General features: G+C 41.1%; 1 protein-coding gene across 4 annotated transcripts; it reads right to left on the bottom strand.

Annotated features, from left to right (window-relative positions):
* Positions 1-5,424: 5,424 nt before the first annotated feature.
* znf608 (zinc finger protein 608) lies at positions 5,425-18,084 on the bottom strand. Of its 4 annotated transcripts, XM_041900604.2 has the most exons (9): positions 17,380-18,084; positions 14,872-15,100; positions 12,494-12,581; positions 8,322-10,626; positions 7,530-7,932; positions 7,146-7,300; positions 6,745-6,892; positions 6,487-6,546; positions 5,425-6,288 (listed from the first exon to the last, which is right to left on the bottom strand). In XM_041900604.2, exons 1-9 carry the CDS (start codon positions 17,734-17,736, stop codon positions 6,269-6,271), a joined length of 3,765 nt encoding a protein of 1,254 aa, XP_041756538.1. In that variant the 5' UTR covers positions 17,737-18,084; the 3' UTR covers positions 5,425-6,268. The 4 variants fall into 4 exon arrangements, with proteins under 4 accessions (XP_041756538.1, XP_041756537.1, XP_041756539.1 ...); XM_041900603.2 differs by having other exon boundaries at positions 5,425-6,546; XM_041900605.2 differs by lacking the exon at positions 6,487-6,546.
* Between the last annotated feature and the right edge of the window lie 1,841 nt (positions 18,085-19,925).

Here is a 19,925-nt window from a genome sequence, read left to right as displayed (position 1 = left end):
TGAATTTTGGCCCATTCCTCCTGACAGAGATGGTGTAACTGAATCAGGTTTGTAGGCCTCCTTGCTCGCACACGCTTTTTCAGTTCTGCCCACAAATGTTCTATAGGATTGAGGTCAGGGCTTTGTGATGGCCACTCCAATACCTTGACTTGTTGTCCTTAAGCCATTTTGCCACAACTTTTGAAGTATACTTGGGGTCATTGTCCATTTGGAAGACCCATTTGCGACCAAGCTTTAACTTCCTGACTGATGTCTTGAGATGTTGCTTCAATATATCCACATAATTTTCCTTCCTCATGATGCCATCTATTTTGTGAAGTGCACCAGTCCCTCCTGCAGCAAAGCACCCCGACAGCATGATGCTGCCACCCCGTGCTTCACTGTTGGGATGGTGTTCCTCGGCTTGCAAGCATCCCCCAGTTTCCTCCAAACATAACGATGGTCATTATGGCCAAACAGTTCTATTTTTGTTTCATCAGACCAGAGGACATTTCTCCTAAAAGTATGATCTTTGTCCCCATGTGCAGTTGCAAGCCATCGTCTGGCTTTCTTATGGCGGTTTTGGAGCAGTGGCTTCTTCCTTGCTGAGCCTTTCAGGTTATGTCGATATAGGACTCGTTTTACTGTGGAAATAGATACTTTTGTACCTATTTCCTCCAGCATCTTCACAAGGTCCTTTACTGTTGTTCTGGGATTGATTTGCACTTTTCGCACCAAAGTACGTTCATCTCTAGGAGAAAGAATGTGTCTCCTTCCTAAACGGTATGATGGCTGCGTGGTCCCATGGTGTTTATACTTGCGTACTATTGTTTGTACAGATGAACGTGGTACCGTCAGGCATTTGGAAATTACTCCCAAGGATGAACCAGATTTGTGGAGGTCTACATTTTTTTTCTGAGGTCTTGGCTGACTTCTTTTGATTTTCTCCTGATGTCAAGCAAAGAGGCACTGAGTTTGAAGGTAGGCCTTGAAATACATCCACAGGTACACCTCCAATTGACTCAAATGATGTCAATTAGCCTATCAGAAGCTTCTAAAGCCATGACATCATTTTCTGGAAATTTCCAAGCTGTTTAAAGGCACAGTCAACTCAGTGTATGTAAACTTCTGATCCACTGGAATTGTGATACAGTGAATTATAAGTGAAATAATCTGTCTGTAAACAATTGTTGGAAAAAGTACTTGTGTCGTGCACAAAGTAGATGGAAAGGTAAGTCGGAGAATTAATGAAGTTTAGTAATTAATTTAAAATAAAACAAATAACTGACAGGACCAAAATGTGCCCTTGTGCCCCCTATGGGCATGACGCCTCTGTCATTACCCACTCTGAGAGAGCTGTGAGAGTGATGAGGAGCGCAGTGAAGCTGTTCTTTGTCTGCATGATGCCCCCAATGCTCAGTCAGTGTGGAGTGGAGCTGACCCTGCTGCTGTTCTTAGGACCACCATCTACCTGGCCCCTCACCCCTGTGTACACCCTTCCCACCAATCAAAACCTTTCCTTTAATCACCTGTGTACCCCAGCCATCAATCAGAGTGCTTCCTGTACTCACCCGAACAAACAGGCTACCAATTAGACGCCTTTTATGCTCTCACCTGCACACACATGGACCACGACCACTAGGCAAAGTACTTTTTTAACTCCCCACAACCTGTGTGCACACACATTTTACCAACTACACACTCCTCTTACCTAAACAGGAAGGCTGCAGTCAAATCACTTGTGTATCTTCTATGTAAACTCTACCCAGAAATGTTTTGAAAATGTCACGGTCAGACGGAGAAGAACAAACAAACCAAAGCTTGCATGTAAATCCTTTTGAGCTTCTCCAAGCTGTTGGCCCTTCTGCACACTTCATCCTTCGTTTAAGCTTAAAATAAGAAATAACTTAACACCCTACAATTGCTCCAGGGGCGGGCGCTGCGCTGCACTGCGGTTAACCCATTTTTTCCAGCCCCTCTGGGTGTGTCTCGGGGGTAGGATTGTGAGCATAAAGACACATTTCCGTTCTCGGCAAGTTAATCGACAATAAAGTACATCTTATCTTATATCCGTCTTTAACTCTCTATCACTGCAGTACCATCTATTTTATTTGTTGTTTTCATTTTTGGTGATGGTAGTATTATTATTAACTCGCATGCACTGATTTTAGGACAAGGAATACAAAAAATGAAAGAACTGGAACCAAAGGGGTTGTACCTTTAACCAAAAAGGGTTCTTCAAAGGGTTCTCCTATGGGATGGGATGGCGTATCACTGCAGAATGCTGTAGTAGCCATGATGGTTAAGTGTGCCTTGAAATCTAAATAAATCACAGACAGTGTCACCAGCAAAGCACCCCCACACCATAACACCTCCTCCTCTATGCTCTACGGTGGAAAATATACATGCAGAGATCATCCGTTCATCCACACCACGTCTCACAAAGACACGGCGGTTGGAACCAAAAATCTCATATTTTGACTCCAGACCAAAGGACAAATTTCCTTGGCCCAACCAAGTCTCTTCTTATTATTGGTGTCCTTTAGTAGTGGTTTCTTTGCAGCAATTCGACCATGAAGGCCTGATTCACACAGTCTCTTCTGAACAGTTGATGTTGAGATGTGTCTGTTACTTGAACTCTGTGAAGCATTTATTTGGGCTGCAATTTCTGAGGCTGGTAACTCTAATGAACTTATCCTCTGCAGCAGAGGTAACTCTGGGTCTTCCATTCCTATGGCGGTCCTCATGAGAGCCAGTTTCATCATAGTGCTTGATGGTTTTGGTGACTGCACTTAAAGAAACCTTTTAAGTTCTTGAAATTTTTCGTATTGACTGACCTTCCTGTCTTAAAGTAATGATGGACTGTCATTTCTCTTTGCTTATTTGAGCTGTTCTTGCCATAATATGGACTTGGTCTTTTACCAAATAGGGCTATCTTCTGTATACCCCCCTACCTTGTCACAACACAACTGATTGGCTCAAACGCTTTAAGAAGGCACACCTGTTAATTGAAATGCATTCCAGGTGACTACCTCATGAAGCTGGTTGAGAGAATGCCAAGAGTGTGCAAAGCTGTCATCAACACAAAGGGTGGCTATTTGAATAATCTCAAATATAAAATATATTTTGATTTGTTTAACACTTTTTTCGTTACTACATGATTCCATATGTGTTATTTCATAGTTTTGATGTCTTCACTAGTATTCTACAATGTAGAAAATAGTTTAAAAAATAAAGAAAAACCGTTGAATGAGTAGGTGTTCTAAAACTTTTGATCGGTAGTGTATGTTTCATTGGTATGAGTTGAATTACATTATATTTCCATGTATAGTGCTATGAAAAAGTATTTGCCCCCTTTCTAATTTTCTCTACATTTGTATATTTGTGATATTGAATGTTATCAGATCTTCAACCAAAACCTAATATTAGATAAAGGGAACATAAGTGAACAAATAACACAACAATTACATATTTATTTCATAAACAAAGTTATGCAACACCCAATTCCCCTGTGTAAAAAAGTAATTGCCCCTTACACTCAATAACTGGTTGTGCCACCTTTAGCTGCAATGACTCCAACCAAATGCTTCCTGTAGTTGTTGATCAGTCTCTCACGTCGTTGTGGAGGAATTTTGGCCCACTCTTTCCATGCAGAACTGCTTTAACTCAGTAACGTGTGGGTTTTCAAGCATGAACTGCTCATTTCAAGTCCTGCCACAACATCTCATTTGGGATTAGGTCTGGACTTTGACGAGGCCATTCCAAAACTTCAAATTTGTTGCTTTTTAGCAATTTTCATATAGGCTTGATTGTGTTTATGTTTGCCCACTGACAAAGACATGATCAGTCTATAATTTTAATGGTAGGTTTATTTGAACAGTGAGGGACAGAATAACAACAACAAAATCCAGAAAAACGCATGTCAGAAATGTTATAAATTGATTTGCATTTTAATGAGGGAAATAAGTACTTCACCCCTCTGCAAAACATGACTTAGTACAAAACCCTTGGTGGCAATCACAGAGGTCAGACGTTTCTTGTAATTGGCCACCAGGTTTGCACACATCTCAGGACTGATTTTGTCCCACTCCTCTTTGCAGATCTTCTCCAAGTCATTAAGGTTTCGAGGCTGACGTTTGGCAACTCGAACCTTCAGCTCCCTCCACAGATTTTCTATGGGATTAAGGTCTGGAGACTGGCTAGGCCACTCCAGGACCTTAATGTGCTTCTTCTTGAGCCACTCCTTTGTTGCCTTGGCCGTGTGTTTTGGGTCATTGTCATGCTGGAATACCCATCCACGACCCATTTTCAATGCCCTGGCTGAGGGAAGGAGGTTCTCACCCAAGATTTTATGGTACATGGCCCCGTCCATCGTCCCTTTGATGCGGTGAAGTTGTCCTATCCCCTTAGCAGAAAAACACCCCCAAAGCATAATGTTTCCACCTCCATGTTTGACGGTGGGGATGGTGTTCTTGGGGTCATAGGCAGCATTCCTCCTCCTCCAAACACGGCGAGTTGAGTTGATGCCAAAGAGCTCGATTTTGGTCTTATCTGACCACAACACTTTCACCCAGTTCTCCTCTGAATCATTCAGATGTTCATTGGCAAACTTCAGACGGCCCTGTATATGTGCTTTCTTGAGCAGGGGGACCTTGCGGGTGCTGCAGGATTTCAGTCCTTCACGGCGTAGTGTGTTACCAATTGTTTTCTTGGTGACTATGGTCCCAGCTGCCTTGAGATCATTGACAAGATCCTCCCGTGTAGTTCTGGGCTGATTCCTCACCGTTCTCATGATCATTGCAACTCCACGAGGTGAGATCTTGCATGGAGCCCCAGGCCGAGGGAGATTGACAGTTATTTTGTGTTTCTTCCATTTGCGAATAATCGCACCAACTGTTGTCACCTTCTCACCAAGCTGCTTGGCGATAGTCTTGTAGCCCATTCCAGCCTTGTGTAGGTCTACAATCTTGTCCCTGACATCCTTGGAGAGCTCTTTGGTCTTGACCATGGTGGAGAGTTTGGAATCTGATTAATTGATTGCTTCTGTGGACAGGTGTCTTTTATACAGGTAACAAGCTGAGATTAGGAGCACTCCCTTTAAGCGTGTGCTCCTAATCTCAGCTCGTTACCTGTATAAAAGACACCTGGGAGCCAGAAATCTTTCTGATTGAGAGGGGGTCAAATACTTATTTCCCTCATTAAAATGCAAATCAATTTATAACAGTTTTGACATGCGTTTTTCTGGATTTTTTTGTTGTCATTCTGTCTCTCACTGTTCAAATAAACCTACCATTAAAATTATAGCCTGATCATTTCTTTGTCAGTGGGCAAACGTACAAAATCAGCAGGGGATCAAATACTTTTTTCCCTCCCTGTATGTGGAAGATTTTTCCCTGGAAGAGAGTGTATCAGTATTATAAAGGACAAAATAGACAGAACACATAATGTATATAAACACCCTTTCCTTTAATTCTGATTGCCAGACATATTAATTAAGGCATAAACAGTATAAAAAAAAGCAACAGAAGTTTCAATGTTTAATTGATTCCAAAGTAACTTGATACACTGTGTGAATTACACTGATCATGCAACTTCATTGAAGAGTTTCTCCAGAGATGTCAATACTTGTAAACAGAGTTTATAGCACTATTCAAGTGATAGAACAACCACTGGAACTATGCAAGTAATGTGCTGTAATGTAAATCACAATACAATGCATTGAAATTAAAACCAACATAAATAATAAGCATTTAATACTATGCCATGTAACTATACAGAATATATACACCACAATTATATGGCACTGGTAAAATGTGAAGATTTACTCTCACACAAGACAATACAATCAACACGTGGCTACAGTCAGTATGCAAATGTAATTAAGTAATACTGGGAGGACCACTTTATAGACTCTTGCACTTCAACTGCAGTTTCCCAATGGAAAAAACATCGGGATTTTATACATTTCAGTACATTCAACCATATGATTACACTACGATACATGTGCATATAAACTTTGTAGCACTGCAATTTATGTCTGATTCTATGACACTATGGGTTTTGTCACGTGTGTTTTCAGACAGGCATCCAAATGCAAAATACTTCAAAGTCTTGTTACTTGATACATATCTCCACCAATATTACAATACCACTACTCTGTGACCCTTATAAAATATTGACTAAATCGCAAATGAAATTGGTCTCTGCCTCCCATAGAGGCTATGAATATAACACCATGGAATTGATGCCTGTAAATCTTCTTATCCTCATGTGAGCCAGTCACATGGTTTTACTTCTTCCCTTCATTATCTGTAGAAGCAGAGATCATGAACATCTTATTTGATTTCATATACAATACCTACCTCTCACAATAAAGATAATTGAATAAAGTTTGCTAAATCGACCTCATGTCATTATTCAGAACTGATCCTTTTCTCTTTTGACAAAAGGATCAGACAACAGGCCTGTCATAGAGAGGGTATGGATTGGCCAACCAAGAGGACATACCAGTTGAAGATGAGTGTGCCAACACCTGCTGGCTGGAAACCAGGGCTCTAGAGCTTATCCCTTCAAAAGAGAGATGAGAGATCTAGCTATATCTAATGAACTGTTGTGCTTTAGTATAGGTAAAGATATGATGGACATAATAAGCATGCCTTCCTCTCAATCACTGACTTTTTGTTTTTAGAAATGAAATATATAATATTTTCACATAAACATATATTTTCACGTTACATTTCAATCATTCAGGAAACTTTTGTTTACCTTGGAAAAGATCGTACTGCCCAGACATGAGCGGGTAGCTCATACCAAGATGTGTATGATGATGAGTGTGAAGGTGCCTGGCAAAGGGAACATGGTTCCTCTTCTGGTCTGTCTCTCTCTCTCCTTCAAGGGATCCTTTCTCACCAGTCTATTGACAAAAATGGGTATTTCTTACTCAAATATATGTCTTTGTAGGACTGTATATACATTATGTGTTGCACACTAATATCAACATTTCAACAGCATGTCACAGATCACACTTGCAATAGGGCTAGTATCTCACAGATGCTAATTTCAATTTCCTCACTCTTCCGCCATAAACTGATGCATGTTCATTTCATGGATTCCCTTTTGCTTTATATTTTCAGCCTCAATTCTGCCTATACTTGATGGACACTCACCGCATGGGATTTGCCATGGTATGGCAGATTGTGGTGCTGCAGAAGCTCAAGGGCAGTAGACTCACTGGCTGGCTTACTGCTCACACTACGGCTGTTCTGAGTCAAATCCGACTCCTCTCTGCCTGCTGTTTTCCCATAGAGAGGATAGTGGAAACCTAACATGTACAGTACAAAACACAATTTAGAAAACAGTCAGTCACAATGTCGGGCCAAATAGCGATCTCTTTAACACGACACAAACTTGGCATGAATCTTGAACACGTGATATAATTCTAAATCTTGAATACACAAAGTATGAGGAAGCAAAAAAAAAAAACGTAAACAACTCGATTTCAGTTTCTATTGCCCATTGTATTCATCATTTCTCAAACCATACAGACTTACGTGGGTAGTTATGCACCAGGGTGGGTGACTTGACCCTGTAAGAGTTGTTGCTGGGGTCACGCATCTGTAGGTATTGGTAGGAATGATGGTACTGGATGTAGGGTTGTTGTTGGTGGTTCATCGCTGGTGATACGGCCACCCTGGCACTCTGTGAGTCCTCAGACATGAGCCCTATTGGCTGCTGCTCCTCTAGCCTATCACAGTCCTCTATGTCTGATGTGGTGGCGTTCTGGTTCATGGCCTTTTTGAGCTCTACTCCCAACTTTGTCACTGGCTCAGAGGGCATCTCCCACTCCTTAGACCTGTCAGCATTTAACTCCTCTGAGCTCTGGCTAAGCTCTTCACTTTGCTGCTCCACATTATTGGATTGATTCGGGCGGGACCAGGATTGGACTTCTGCATGCTAAATCGATGAGGAAAAGTGTTGTTTGTGATGGGTTTTGCTTAATATTTAATTGAATACCAGTAATCCCAGTTTATGAATTGACAAGTCAATCCATCAAATGCAAATTCAACATTTATATCAAAACCAACTTTTCTTTTCAAATGTTCCTTACTTAGCTACTTATGTTAAATGTTTACATTTACATCTAAAATTGGGGTACGTCCTTTAGTAGTATGGCCATCTTAGATGTGACCGATAAAATAAAACATATCTTCCTAATCTGTCTTCTTGAAAACATTAGGCAAAAGTACTAAAGGTTTACATACTGCAACAATCTGACAATCTGACCTTCACAACAGCCGTAAACACTAACATCCAAATAGCTAAAGACAGAGTGAAAAACTTACATTTGAAAATGATACATTTGAGTCCAGATCTGTCTGATTATTTGGATTCATGGATGATTTCATTTCATCACTGTCTTTGACAAGTCCCTGGTTTTCCGTCATATTGACGAGCATCGGCTTCCCTTGTGGCTGTGTGGTCAGAGTCTGTGGTCGCTCATCCATTTCTGCAAACGAGAGCCCAGGTTTGGCACAGCACGTTTTCACAGAGTCTGTCCCCTTAGATAATACAGCTGTCGAGGTTATCATGTGTTTCATCTCGTCTTGTTCTCGGTTTGCTTGACCTCCTCTCTGCTTGGTGATTTGCTGCTGATCACAGCACTTGGATGCAATTAAGAGTTTCTGATCCATGTAAAGACCTCGTGCATACTGGCCATAGTACAAGGACTGGGCTAGGGCTGTGTGTGTTTGTGTCATAGCCATCTGAAGCTGGGACTGCGAACTTGAGTTGATGACATCGGTCTTCTTCGAATCAAAGAATTCCGGGGTGTTTCTCCCCTCGTTGCCCTCCTTTGAGTCTTCCTTTTTGCATTTACTGTCTTGAGGGGTGGAGGTCTTATGGAAAGCAGCTGTGTTTGACTGGCCGGTCTGCATGTAATTCTGGATATAGTAGGGGTCATATCCGTGGTAAAAAGGAGACTGGGGGTCTTTGACAGGCCCTGCAGGAATAGATGCAGCTGGAGGAGTCTTTGGATTTAGATTGGGATTGTTGTTTGAGTTCATCTCAGAGGCTGAGATGGACCTTGGACTTTTGGACCTTGTGTCTGAACGGCAGTCTGAACCCCCATCATCACCTGCATCCGATATGTCTGAGTATGCCGGGCTGTTAGTCTTGGTGGTGGTGCCATCTCCACTTTCAAGGGAGCCACAGTCCAGTCTTGAAGAGCTACCTATGGAAGGACTAGGAGAGTTGTCAGTGAATGTGTACACTTTGTCTGCCTCAGCTCTGATGCTGGCCATTCTACTCTCTTGAGACTCCGTTAGACTGTTCATGACATCTTGTTTGCTCAAGTGCTCTTTTAGAAGGCTTCCAGAAGTTTCTTTTCCCACCACCTTTCCCTCCTCCATCTTTAGCTGAATGCTATCGCCATTAGAGGTCCTTGTGTCTTTATTGTGTTTGTCTTTTAATCTTCGTTTCTCTTTGTTCCTGGTCTCCTTGCAAGTGACTAGGGTTTTCACCAGACTTGGCTCTATCATGATGTTTAACTTTGGCTTGATGGGTTTAAGTGAGAGGTTCTTTGTTGTGGTGACACCAACAGCTGCTGATGGGGAGGACTGCTGGGTGTTGGCCTCCGTTGTGTTAGTGGAGAACACAGTGTTGGGGATTGCAATCAGCTTCGGGGGAGCAGGAGCTATAGGCCTGTTGGTCCTAGATTTAGATGAACACTTCTCAACTTTCCCATTAACCTTTTTCCCTTTATCACACACTCCCTTCTTATCGATCAAACCCTCGGCTTCAAGCTTAGGCATCTCGACAGAAGAGTTCCTATCAGTAACAAGGCAATTTTCCAGTACCACCGTCATGTTCGAGATGATTGGTAAGTTACTCAAGTCATCAATGAGTCCCTCTTTGATCAACGAATTCCTCCTCATTTTAGAATTTGCCATGGGACTATGGTCACTATTGAACATTAATCGTCTGCTTTTTGGAGACCCTATTGTAGAAACCTTATATAGAGGGCTGGGCTTCTTTGATGAGCTATTGGTAATCTCGGAGCAGTCGAAAGTCATGTTACTGAGGGACTCCTCACAGTCGGACAGTCTGTCCTCACTCTCAGCCTCAAACTCTGGCTTCCGGTCCACATCTAAGTGTGCATGTGTCTGGTGGTACCGCAGCCCATTGATATGCTTGTATTTCTTGTTACAGTTCGGATGGGGGCAGTCTATCAGTATGGGAGAGGTGCATGCCGGATCCATAAAGGTAGGATCCAACTTTCCCTGTGGCGTGGAAGGAGCACTCCGGGACTTGGCACGGATCCTCTTCCCGTTTCCATTCTTCATGTCATCTGCGACTAAACTCAAATCCAGATCAGCCGGTGGTTTGTTTTTCCTCTTGCCAGATGGGATGGAGTTTGGCTTGATCTCCTCAACTGTGAAAAAGGGGGGTGTTCTGCAGTTATTGATCAGATTGAGGCTTCCTCTTCGGCTCTTGCTGTGAATGCCCCCGCCACGGCTCTTATGTGGCAGCCCTCGGACCTTGGCGAGACCAGGTTCAACACAGGGTCGATCCGGAATGGCCAGTCGCATCCTTTTACCACGGCCACGGCCACCTGCCAGATCAGAGTCACTGGATGGTGACTCACAAAATCTAGAAGAAAAAATATATATATATAGTAAATCATACAGAAACATCTCTACAAAATTGGTGTATGACACGGAAATAAAATCAATCAAAATATACAGTGAGGGAAAAAAGTATTTGATCCCCTGCTGATTTTGTACGTTTGCCCACTGGCAAAGAAATGATCAGTCTATAATTTTAATGGTAGGTTTATTTGAACAGTGAGAGACAGAATAACAACAAAACAATCCAGAAAAACGCATTTCAAAAATGTTATAAATTGATTTGCATTTTAATGAGGGAAATAAGTATTTGACCCCCTCTCAATCAGAAAGATTTCTGGCTCCCAGGTGTCTTTTATACAGGTAACGAGCTGAGATTAGGAGCACACTCTTAAAGGGAGTGCTCCTAATCTCAGCTTGTTACCTGTATAAAAGACACCTGTCCACAGACGCAATCAATCAATCAGATTCCAAACTCTCACCATGGCCAAGACCAAAGAGCTCTCCAATGATGTCAGGGACAAGATTGTAGACCTACACAAGGCTGGAATGGGCTACAAGACCATTGCCAAGCAGCTTGGTGAGAAGGTGACAACAGTTGGTGCGATTATTCGCAAATGGAAGAAACACAAAAGAACTGTCAATCTCCCTCGGCCTGGGGCTCCATGCAAGATCTCACCTCGTGGAGTTGCAATGATCATGAGAACGGTGAGGAATCAGCCCAGAACTACACGGGAGGATCTTGTCAATGATCTCAAGGCAGCTGGGACCATAGTCACCAAGAAAACAATTGGTAACACACTACGCCGTGAAGGACTGAAATCCTGCAGCGCCCGCAAGGTCCCCCTGCTCAAGAAAGCACATATACAGGCCCGTCTGAAGTTTGCCAATGAACATCTAAATGATTCAGAGGAGAACTGGGTGAAAGTGTTGTGGTCAGATGAGACCAAAATCGAGCTCTTTGGCGTCAACTCAACTCGCCGTGTTTGGAGGAGGAGGAATGCTGCCTATGACCCCAAGAACACCATCCACACCGTCAAACATGGAGGTGGAAACATTATGCTTTGGGGGTGTTTTTCTGCTAAGGGGATAGGACAACTTCACCGCATCAAAGGGACGATGGACGGGGCCATGTACCATAAAATCTTGGGTGAGAACCTCCTTCCCTCAGCCAGGGCATTGAAAATGGGTCGTGGATGGGTATTCCAGCATGACAATGACCCAAAACACACGGCCAAGGCAACAAAGGAGTGGCTCAAGAAGAAGCACATTAAGGTCCTGGAGTGGCCTAGCCAGTCTCCAGACCTTAATCCCATAGAAAATATGTGGAGGGAGCTGAAGGTTCGAGTTGCCAAATGTCAGCCTCAAAACCTTAATGACTTGGAGAAGATCTGCAAAGAGGAGTGGGACAAAATCCCTCCTGAGATGTGTGCAAACCTGGTGGCCAACTACAAGAAACATCTGACCACTGTGATTGCCAACAAGGGTTTTGCCATCAAGTACTAAGTCATGTTTTGCAGAGGGGTCAAATACTTATTTCCCTCATTAAAATGCAAATCAATTTATAACATTTTTGACATGCGTTTTTCTGGATTTGTTTCTTGTTATTCTGTCTCTCACTGTTCAAATAAACCTACCATTAAAATTATAGACTGATCATGTCTTTGTCAGTGGGCAAACGTACAAAATCAGCAGGGGATCAAATACTTTTTTCCCTCACTGTAACTACTCATTATTTATTATTATACTTACAATGGTAATGACATGCAAGAAATACAGTCACTGACAGCTTTCTTGGCAACAGAAAAGGCTAAAACATAAATAGGCTACTCATATACTATTTTTCAACACTATACAAATAATGAATATTTACTGTCTACCATCAGTATTACCTGGGTGGTGCCCAGTCATGCTTGGTACAGTCCAAAAGAGTCCCCACATAGGTTCTTTTTCTCCATGTTACGTTGACTACAAGGACACCTACAATTCAAACAACAAAAAAGGAGCATGTTACATTAAATACATTTTCTAATGATGTGCTTTGAACTGTGGCATGGATGGAGGTGCAGTAGACAACCATGATGGCATTGTGATAACTTTTCATCAGATGAAATTACATCAGACTGATAGATGGGATCCTCTTTTTGTGGCTTTTATGGAGGCTTGGTCTACGTCCCAAATGGCACCCTATTCCCTATATGGTGCAATATTTTTGACCAGGGCACATGTAGTGCACTATATAGGGAATAGAGTACAATGTGGGACACAGCCTTGTTCTTACCACAACACCAACAAGGCTGAATTATGTAGTTTTGTGTTTTCTACATGAAGAATTAACTATATTTTAAAAACCAATCGCCCTCTGTGATTTCTCCAAGACAACCAAGAGTCGAGAATCAAGATAATCAAGAATTAAATAGCTATTGTGCATTATTATTTCACTGTGCCGAATATATTCAAATGCTTTTATAGAAGTGATTTTGTATGAAAGCATCTTACACCTTTATCTTGCCTTGGCAAATGGCCATATAAATTAATTTGGATTCTGTCTCATTTTCTTGAAAGTAAACACTAAAATCTGTGAACTGCAAACCAAAATGTCTTTGTTGCTGTGACAATTTTAATGAGCTCTGCAATTGAAGTGTTTATTTCCAAAACATGATAAATGCCAATTTTTCACATTTACATTTTTTTGTCTGAAATGAATGCTCATGGGTCCCTTTCTATGTGTATGAATTATGGCCGTTATCAAACTTTTCAAATATTTAGTTTAGGTGTGCTTTAAAATGTGTTTTATTGCCAAACGTGATATCCAGCACACTCGTTGTTTCCCAAAGATGCGCTATATCCATTGTCCAGGTGGATGGAACGCTCCATATGGTTTTCGCAGCTGCCGCAAAAGTGAGTCATTTCCATTATATTTGTCTGTTCAGTCATAAGTTAGGTTTCTCTAAATATTTTTTCCACACTTAGGAATGTAATCTTATTTTATTCATTCAGGCTAACCCCTGGAGGGCTGTGTAACTCAGACAATAATAATCCATTCATCCTTGATCGGCAACTTAATTGTGAAAGACTTTCAATGTCCTAATTCTTCCTTAAATCCTTCCCTAAAATGTATATAATAAAATTCTAAAAGCTTCCCTTGATTTATCCTAATGAAAAAAACCTGTAAAACCCCCATACAATTTTTCCAAAAGTTGCTTAAATGTCCAAAAAGAAAGCACACATTGTATACACTGTTCATCCTCTGGATACACTAAATCGCCTGTTATATTTGCACAATATAGTTGAAACAAAATCAAACAAATATGTATATATTTATGGACTGATACTTTATTACATGTAACTGTCTAAAACCCAATTGGGATACTTTTTCTATTGGAGTTCTGTTGTTTGGGGTGGATATATATTATTTGTCTCTAAAATAAAATGGCATTGCAATATACAGTATTTAAAACAAAATAATGTCTGTCTTTTCACTAGCCCATGTCATGGTAAGATAAAAAAAATAGCTCTCTCTTTCACAAGATGTGTTTTTCAATTAATATAAATTAACCAACATTCCTGAAAATATAATCAAACTCCTCAATTGCATTTTGATATGCATTCATCAAAATTTAGCTCTCAGTCGGGGATATTAAGATGGTGGTCTGCAATTAGCATTTGCCTAATCAATATGCACTTGGCGTCTCTGCAGCCCTCGAACGCTAAGGTGTCTTACTAGGGCGGTCCCATGGCATAGCTTCCTAATAAGACGGCAACAGCCTTTCTCTTCAAATCCGAGTTTTACAGGAATACTAGGCCTCTTAAAAACAGAACACACATCTGATGAATTCTCTCATGGTCTGTTACACTATTACATCAGCAGAGATCCTTTAACTAAAACCAGCCTTGAATACAAAAGCATCTTCTAGCTCACAAATCACTTTGTGTGCAAAGGCAAAATTCAGTTTTATAAGTGACACTCTAGTCCTCAAGTGAGCCAGCAATGTTGCTTTCTTCAGTAAAGTAGATTAAATCAAGCCTCAGTTTTGGGCTGCTGTAAATACTGTTATGTTTACATCTCTGCATGCCTAAGGCCTACGTTTGATCAGATCATATTTATTCATACTGGCTTACCGTTAATAATACTACAGCTGAATAAACTGTCTTATGCCCACTGATATAAACGACTGTACAGCCTTTCATTCATGGTCAATCATGTACATGCTGAACCATATGGTGGAATGCTGAAATTGTAGGAGAGCTGGAGGAATGGAATCCTCACCTTCCTCAGTCTCATGCCACACAATGCCCTCCAGGTTGACACTGGTTCCTGGCTGACAAGGGCCAGGGTGACATGAATCAGTATCTGGCCCTCCATCTTGGGTGTTGGTTCCTATAGATCTGGTCCTCACCAGAAGCTGCTTTGCGATGGGTGAAGAGAAGGGGGCATTGGACATTGGGCTTTGAGGGCCGGGTGGCGGGGGTGCAGGCACTGTGAACATTGAATCCACCTATGGGAAGGAGGAGGAGGAGTAAAATATCACCTCTGACTTTTCAACTTAAAGGCCCAATGCAGCCGTTTTTATATCAATATCAAATCATTTATTGGTAACAGTTAAGTACCTTACTGTAATAGTTTTCCATAAATAAATAAAATATAGCTTTTTTGCAAAAAACTATTTTTCAAGCAATAATTTTACTAGGACTGTCTTGGAGTGGTTTGAGTGGGGAGGGGAAAACGTAAAACTAGCTGTTATTGGGAGAGAGCTTTAGAACTCTCTTTGTTATATGTGATGTCACCAGGCAAGCCGAAACTCCCACCCATGCAAACAGGCTGATTAGAAGGTCCTGTATAGATTGTATTTTCAACCAGCAACTATCAGGAAATAACACTGATCACATTTTTTCACACTTTACAGTGTTAGATTCATCAGCTGTTGTACAATATGATACTAAACACAGGAAAAACGGAATTTTGACTGCACTGGGCCTTTAAGCAACCTGGCCTTCAATTCATAAATAATCTCATGTCTATTTTCATCATAGGGATGGTAATAAACAAAGGAAAGTGTTGTTTTTCAAAGCCTATTGGTAATTCCATAAAATACGAGCAGCTATTGACAATTAATCCTCTAAACAATATGTATGTATCTTTGAATAACAGTGTTGTACACATTTCAGCAGTTTAGTGAAATATTCTGTGAAAATAACATTTTTGCATGACCTGAAAAACAAATAAGAAAGAACAAGCAATACTATTGCTCTGTGTTGTAACTGCAAAGAAATTGTCATTCATGCCTTTTTGCTATTTAGGTTTGTATGTATAGCCCCGTGTAGCTCAGTTGGTAGAGCATGGCGTTTGCAACGCCAGGGTTGTGGGTTCGATTCCCACGGGGGGCCAGTATGAAAAAAAAAAATGATGCACTAACTAACTGTAAGTCACTCTGGATAAGAGCATCTGCTAAATGACTAAAATGTATGCAGGGATGAACATGTTTGTGAAAATGTGTTATGTTAATGTATGCATATAACATCTTTTGAAAGAGAAATCATTCCTACAGGGTTGTTTGTGTCTGATCAGATACCTATAAATGGACAAAAACAAAGAATGATGCATGCTCCCCTGCTTTGATTGCAAGATGCAATGCCACAGTCCTGTACCCTCCCTCCCTCAGACAGAATCACTCAACAAACGTCTCAAACATTGACCACAATGATAAGTCAAAACATAGGGCTTCTCTTCCTCACGGATGCCTTGTCTTGTAACCATAAAAGCAACACAAGCGTTCATTGTTACAGGCTATGTGTGATTTTAATATGCAGCACGGTGAGGAGCTGATAGCCAAGAGCAAGGAGAAAAGATGGCTACCGTTCACACACTCCACTTCCCCTGCTGCTGAGTGAAAAACACGGATTACTGATGGCATCTGTCATGAAGAAAGACAGGTGTCCTCTCTTGTAACAAATGAGATTAAATCAGTATAAAAAACAACAACTGCCTATGCAGGTTGGGACTTCGTGTTGTCCCTACTAAGCAATTTAAGATAAATCAAATTAAAAGACTCAGGTAAAAATTATTGTGGGGAGCGTGGGACTGTTCCCTGAGAACAATAAATGCTGGGCAATAGCCTCCAATAGCATTAACATTAACCATAAATTACAGGATAAGTATAAGAAATTAGTATCTGACAAAACTTCCCTTCCTTTTGCTGTGGAGTTTCAGTTATATTTTAAACAAAATAGAGGAAATGCTAATAAAACAAACGAATCGGGTTAGGCTACAATTGATGGGTCTGAGATTATGTTGATTCCCCAGGTTTACATCTGGTTATAGCCTTTCATTTGTCACAGCTATGCAAAAACTCTCTGCTTGCATGCTTGCTTGTGTGCTTAGGGTACCATGTCATTATATGAATAATTAAACCATTGTCCATATTGTAAATAACATAATATATTGTAAATAAAAAATGTGGTAGTGTCTTTGTAGCCACATCACTGTACATATATTCGTTTATCATTCTTAGCCTATATTTTTTTTTGGGGGGGGGGGGATGTTCTGGCCAGGGCCCTTGGAACTGCATTCTTGAACAGCTGTGTGTATTCTGAGCACATAAAGGATTCCCATGATAGCAATGTATCTCTATTAGGCTTCTACCTTACTCATGCATAAAACATCTGCCAAATAATCCTGTTAGCCTACCTTTCATATTAAAATATTGTTCCACCACAATTAAGCTAATAAGATAATGATCGGTAGCCTACATGTTTTAAAAACGTGCATTAAGCTTACCTTTTCTGTTCTCTGTTTCTTTGCGGTTGTGCCAGTGTCGTCATTCTTCCTCACAGCAATAGCGCTGCCCTTTATTCCACAATCCAAACCGCTTTTGGTAATGTCTTCCATTCCGCCCCCTGCACAATGACACGGATTCTCTTTGCTTCCGAGGGTGCACAAATGGTCAGGTATAGAATTTATAATGGGACTTCTTTGACCATAATGTTTCTCTTTCCTCGTCCTGAAAGCATCCCTCTCCCTTTTCCAGCCTCTGATTAGATTTTTTCCCTTTTTTTCCTCTTTGCCTTTGGCGCATGAAGCGGTTACATCACTCGACTTTGGGTTGCTGACCGCCTGGCCCAGTGCTGAATTCATTTCAAATGCCTCTCTGGGGCGTCCTCTCAGCGATTCCACACAGTGCGAGGACCGACGGCTCAGAACCCTTAGAAGTTTTGCTTCTTCTGAATCTGTATTTCCTCGATTCCTTCCTGAAGTGTCCCTGGATTTTGAACTGAGGGAATTGTTAGTCTGTCTGATTAAGCAGGTGCGTTTGAACAATTGGACAGCTCCTCACAATCCGTCGTCGTCCCATTTTTTATTTATTTCAAACATCCACTAATCTCCCGTCTTTGTCGATCTCTCCCCAAATCAGCATTCAAGTCAATTCTCAAATTTGCCAACCGCAGTCACTGACGGGAGTGGTAGGCTGCGTGTCAGCCTAGCTGGTTAACAGTCTATTCTATTGTGAAATTGACTGACTTGAATTATGACAGAAAAACGGTGATACCCCCTGACTTCACAAAAGGAAGGCATAGTCAGATTTAAACAGAGCTCACAAAATATAAGCCTGCATGCCTTCTATCCTGTATAAAGTGTCAGTAGGTTACCTTTGGTTCAGTGTAGACCTACAGTATATCTCCTTTAATGAATAGAGTATTTAAGAAAAACAGCCTAAATTATTGTGGTGTAATATACCCCATGGGGCTATGAGGACACATGCTGTTGTGCAAAATTGCTCAATGTATTCTGCCATAGCCCGATGGAGTCTCAAACCTGGGTACCTTAGCCATTACACCAAGAGGTCACAGGCTAAGGTCTACTAAGATCTACTAAGGTCGCTATATTCCCTGTTCCTATTCCAACTATTTAGGAAAGGCCGCAGATAAAATAAAGGCAATCTAACGGTAACTCCAAGTTGTGCAATGTAACCAGCACACACGTAAATAATGTTTCAGCAACATGGACAGTACCACAGTCAGTGCTAGGCAAAACAAAGATCAGCGATTTCAGCAACACGGCCAATGGACAGCTCAAAGCTCATAAAGATTCAACACACCTGTGTTTGTCAGTCTAGTTTCTTGTTGGGCTCTGTGTCTTCTGGTAGACTTCTGCCATGCTTTGCTATTGTTCCCTATCCCTTGAATTAGAAATGTGAACTAATAGTGAATAAAAGTGAACGATTATTGCAACACCGCTCAATATCTCATGCCATATCTCTATCTCAAGGTCCGTAAGCTTGGGTTTGCCAGGGTAAGCGTATTTGGGGGGTCTCCTGAATGGGACTTGAAACCGGGGGTCCTGCAACTGTCAGTCAAACACCTTAGCCATTACATCAAGAGGTCCTAACCTCTTGACGAGGACACTGGGGGTTGTGATAGGGCTGCTACAATTGTAACACATATGAAATTTTACACTGTTGACACTGACATGCGAAGAATTCTGTTTGTGAGACTTCCAACCATTGACTTCTAACTTAAACAAGGCCAAATGAGTATACTACAGGAAAAAGGGTGTTACCTCTCCCTAGTGTGCCTCATGCCATTGTCATATTGAGTCTACCATATTGACCGGCCAACCACTTGACAATAATTCCCCTCTGTCTGCCAAGCCTTGCATCCAAGCAACTGTGTCAGACCACTAATAAACTATTGATTTTTTTTTCTCTTCAAGCCCATCACGCTCTAGAATACAGCTCAACAGTCAACAGCTAGCAAACCATTAGATTCACCTCTCAAATAGGGAAGGAACCAGGGATGCCTAACAAAACAATACCTGTCAATAGTCACTCCTGTTGTCCCTATAGCAAGGATTTTAAGCACTGATTCAATATTGACTTCATGTGATTGTGTAGATACGGCTGTTCTAACATTACTGTACAGAGGAAACCACAATTGACTGAATTGATGTATAAACTGCTTTTGCACAATGACAGATATTGGGTTTTATATCACTTAGCTTTTTGTATTTATCACTTAGAGTGATGTGAAAAGTCTTTATCATTATGTTAGTTGTCACTGTAGTCCTTTCCTAAACATTGATAACTACAATGAGGGAAAAAAGTATTTGATCCCCTGCTGATTTTGTACGTTTGCCCACTGACAAAGAAATTATCAGTCTATAATTTTAATGGTAGGTTTATTTGAACAGTGAAAGACAGAATAACAACAACAAAAATCCAGAAAAAAGCATGTAAAAAATGTTATAAATTGATTTGCATTTTAATGAGGGAAATAAGTATTTGACCCCCTCTCAATCAGAAAGATTTCTGGCTCCCAGGTGTCTTT

The sequence above is a fragment of the Coregonus clupeaformis genome, unplaced genomic scaffold, assembly GCF_020615455.1.
Source record: "Coregonus clupeaformis isolate EN_2021a unplaced genomic scaffold, ASM2061545v1 scaf0098, whole genome shotgun sequence".
Classification (NCBI taxonomy): Eukaryota; Metazoa; Chordata; class Actinopteri; order Salmoniformes; family Salmonidae; genus Coregonus; species Coregonus clupeaformis.
Note: the sequence above shows the minus strand (reverse complement) of the source record. Positions and strands in the feature narration are given on the sequence as shown.